Source organism: Nelusetta ayraudi, unplaced genomic scaffold, assembly GCF_046127955.1.
Source record: "Nelusetta ayraudi isolate G7.1 ecotype Tasmania unplaced genomic scaffold, CSIRO-AGI_Nayr_v1 ptg000037l, whole genome shotgun sequence".
Taxonomy (NCBI): domain Eukaryota; kingdom Metazoa; phylum Chordata; class Actinopteri; order Tetraodontiformes; family Monacanthidae; genus Nelusetta; species Nelusetta ayraudi.
The window spans coordinates 739,461-743,232 of record NW_027466087.1 but is presented as its reverse complement, the minus strand read 5'-3'; the positions used below and the strand labels follow the sequence as shown (position 1 = coordinate 743,232).

Below are 3,772 nucleotides of genomic sequence, written 5' to 3'. Positions count from 1 at the left end.
AGATATACTTTTACGAACAATGGTTCAAGTTCAAGTTGTCAAGACAGCATCTGTATGTGATCTAGAGATGTGCAGTGTCGACAGTAACGATTACTTTGATCTTCCGACTACATACATGCAAGATGAAATCCCTGTTAAGAAGGAAAATATTCCCACGCATGAGGATCTGAAGCAATGGCCATATCTAAAGGAGGTAAAACTCAATCCAATCAATTCTGATATCGGCTTGCTTATCGGCAGCAACGTTCCAATGGCACTGGAACCTTGGAAGGTAATTAACAGCAGGCAAAATGGACCTTATGCCATTAAGACAGCCTTAGGATGGACTGTAAATGGTCCCTTTCGAAAAACAAGTGTCTCCAAAAATGGTAAACGGGTTGTCATGGCTCACAGGATCTCTGTTGTCAAGCTGGAGAACTTGATACGACAGCAAATCAAGCAAGACTTCCCGGAGCGTGAGAAAGAGCGTCTTGAAATGTCGCAGGAGGATAAATTGTTCATGGAAAGTGTTTCTGCATCCATCAAAATGGTAGATGGACATTACAGCATTGCTTTGCCATTAAAGAAAAAGGACACACAATTTCCAAACAATCGTTGTGTAGCTGAAACAGTGGACTCTGTCAATGAAGAACGCATCAAAAAACTGGAGGAACAAGTTTACCAGCTCATCAAGTTGACCCCTGCTGATAAAACAACCAGTAGCTCCTCTGCTGTCGTGACACAACAAATCTTCAAGAGGGACACGGATCACACGTCAGAGAGCGAGTGTGACAGTGGGAAGGAAAACCGGAGGCGGTCCAGGATCCCCAGACATCGCAACAGCCTTACGAAGAAGGGGCCTGCCAAGGAGATCAGAAGCAGGAAATCAGACAGTGATCCACAGTGTAGCATCGAGACGAGTTCAGAGGCCACAGTGAGAACCCGGAAAAAAGTAAACATTGCACGCGGCGCGAAAGCAGTCGAGCCAGTGAGAAAGTTCCTGCAAAGAGCCATTGGAGCCTCTGTTGACGTGACAAGTAAACCCAAAGATGAGGCAGAAACCTACAGGACTATCTTGGAAGAGCGTGACCAGGAGCGAGAGCGACGCTGGAAGGCAGAGCAGGCCGTTAGGAAGCTCACAGATGAACTCAAGTGCTGGCAGACCAAGGCCGGCGAAGAAAAAGATCTTCAGAGTTTGGCCCTTCACACCACCGACAGATTGAAAGAACTGTTGCTGAGGGAGCGGTCAGGGCGCTGTGAACTGAAAAATCGTGTTGAGGAGCTGGAGGCGAGGTGTCGATCCCTCACCCAGCAGGTGGAGCAAGCCCGCACCAGCGAAGAGCAACACAAGGCTGCATTGCACAGGCTGGAGGAAAACATCTCCCAGGGGGAATCACTGAGGGCGCAACAGCAAGCCGAGGAGGAGAAGCGACAGCGGGAGCTGGGGAACAAAGCAGCAGTTCTGAGGAGAGAGCTGGACATCCAGAGAGCAGCGGTGCGCCAGCAGAAAGACAAACTTCAAAAGCTGCACCAGCTCTTGGTTTCCAGGGAACAGGAGCACAGGAAACAACTGGACTTGCGGCTGCAGCCTGATGGGTCAGATTTCCGCCAAGCAGTTGCCAAAGAAGTTGCATTCATGGAGCAGAAACACGGCCAAAGGGAGTCTAAGCTGCAGGAGAAACTGGCAGAGGGCAAGAAACAGTACGCTGCCCTGGAGGACGAGTTCCGCATGGCGCTCACCATTGAGGCTGCTCGCTTCTCTGAGGTCAAAGACGTTTGTGACCAGATGACCGAGGAGCTTGTGGGTCACAAGGCGGCATTCACTCAGTTCCAGGAGAAGGAGAATAAATCTGCCTCTCTGGTGCAGCAGCTGACAGCAATGGTCAAAGAACAGAACAGCCGCATCTCTCAGTTGAACAAAGCCAAAAATGACGCTGTGACAGATCTGAAGAGCCGCTTCCGTTCCTTGGAAGAAGAATTGCAGCAGGACAGACGTGCGAGTCTGCAGCTGGAGCTGCTGAAGAAAGAGAAGGCACAACTGATGTCTCAGCTCACAGCCCACGAGTCTGTGATAGACGGCCTCAGGGCAGAGAGGAAGATCTGGGGCCAGGAACTCGCTCATCAAGGAGTGTCCTTGGCTCAGGATCGAGGACGTTTGGAAGCCAGGATAGAGGTGTTGGGTGCTGAGCTGGAGAGTCGGAAGAAGCAGAGTGAGAGGGACGGCGATGCCCTCAAAATTAAAGCCAAAATAGTCGATGACCAGACTGAATCCATCCGCAAACTTAAAGAGGCCTTGCAGGAGCGTGACGACCAGCTACGGAGGATGCGTGAAGAGGCAACGCAGGCCCAGAAGAGGTTCCAGCAGCAGCGGGAGGAGGACCGCGCTCAGCAGGCAGAAGCCAGAGAGCAGTTGGAGCACTTGAGCCTCCGCAAGGAGGAGCTCAAACAGCAGCTGGTGGACAAGGATGTTGAGTTGGAAGAGGCCAAAAGAGTTCACGATGAGACAATCAAGAAGTGGCAGGAGAAGCCAGACTTCTTTGGTCCTTTCGAAATAAAGCGTGGGAGATCCATAGTCAAGAGGTACGGAGTCATCTTTACCTGTCTCAACATCCGAGCAGTTCACTTAGAAACAGCACATACTCTCAACACGGACTCTTGTATAAATGCAATCAGACGTTTTATTGCTAGGAGAGGTGAAGTCAAGGTTATAAGGTCAGACAATGGAACCAACTTCGTCAGAGCAGAGCGGGAACTCCGAGAGGTGGTTCAAAGTTTGAACAACAGGCAAATTCAAACTGCTGCTCTAAATAAAGGCATCACCTGGCTGTTCAATCCACCTGCAGGATCTCATCATGGAGGTGTCTGGGAGAGGCAAATCCGTACTGTCAGACGGATCCTCAATGCTCTGCTGCACCAGCAAATACTGGACGACGAAGGACTAGCTACCTTGCTCTGCGAGGTGGAATCTATCATCAATGACAGACCAATCACAAAAGCTTCCAACGACCCAATGGATTTGGAACCGTTGACACCGAACCACCTTCTTTTACTGAAAACCAAGCCTTCTTTACCCCCGGGGGTCTTCAGTGCAGACGACTGTTACAGCAAAAGGAGGTGGCGTCAAGTTCAGTACATGGCAGATGTATTTTGGAGAAGATGGATAAAAGAATATCTGCCAGAACTGCAACAAAGACAAAAATGGACAAGGAAGACACGAAACTTCAAAAAAGGAGACATCGTTTTAATTGTGGACGAAATGGCACCAAGAGGATCATGGCTTATGGGCCAAGTGACTCAACCCGTGCCTGATTCCAAGGGAGCCGTAAGACAAGTACAAGTTCGGACCAAGATCAGCACTCTTTGCCGGCCTATCACCAAACTCGTGCTTCTTCTGGAGGCATCAGACAGAGACTAACGCATATACATGCCAAACACACACTCACACCCGTCCCCGCACAAATTCACGCACACACACTTCCCTTTCCCACCACACACACCTACAAGCAGCACCTGAAGATTCACTCACACATATGCACACATCTTGGACTCATCAACTGTTGCAGATCTTCAAAAGAGACTGAAAAGTTTGCAATATTGTTAAAAAAGAAAAAAAAAGACGATAATATTGTACAAGATGTGAAAGAACTTTGGCTCCTCTGTTTTGTTTTGATAATTGACATTTGTTTCCTGCATGCCAATTGGGGGCCGGAATGTTGGAGCCAAAATATTTATTTTCTTTCCTTAATTCTGATTTATTTGCACTGTGGCTTAATGTGTTAATTATGGACACAAA

At 48.8% G+C, this 3,772-nt stretch overlaps 1 protein-coding gene across 1 annotated transcript; it reads left to right on the top strand.

Moving 5' to 3' along the window:
* Positions 1–382: 382 nt before the first annotated feature.
* On the top strand, positions 383–3,394 carry LOC142892593 (leucine-rich repeat and coiled-coil domain-containing protein 1-like). The gene is made up of 2 exons (XM_076032793.1): positions 383–3,121; positions 3,296–3,394. Exons 1-2 carry the CDS (start codon positions 383–385, stop codon positions 3,392–3,394), a joined length of 2,838 nt encoding a protein of 945 aa, XP_075888908.1.
* Positions 3,395–3,772: the final 378 nt, after the last annotated feature.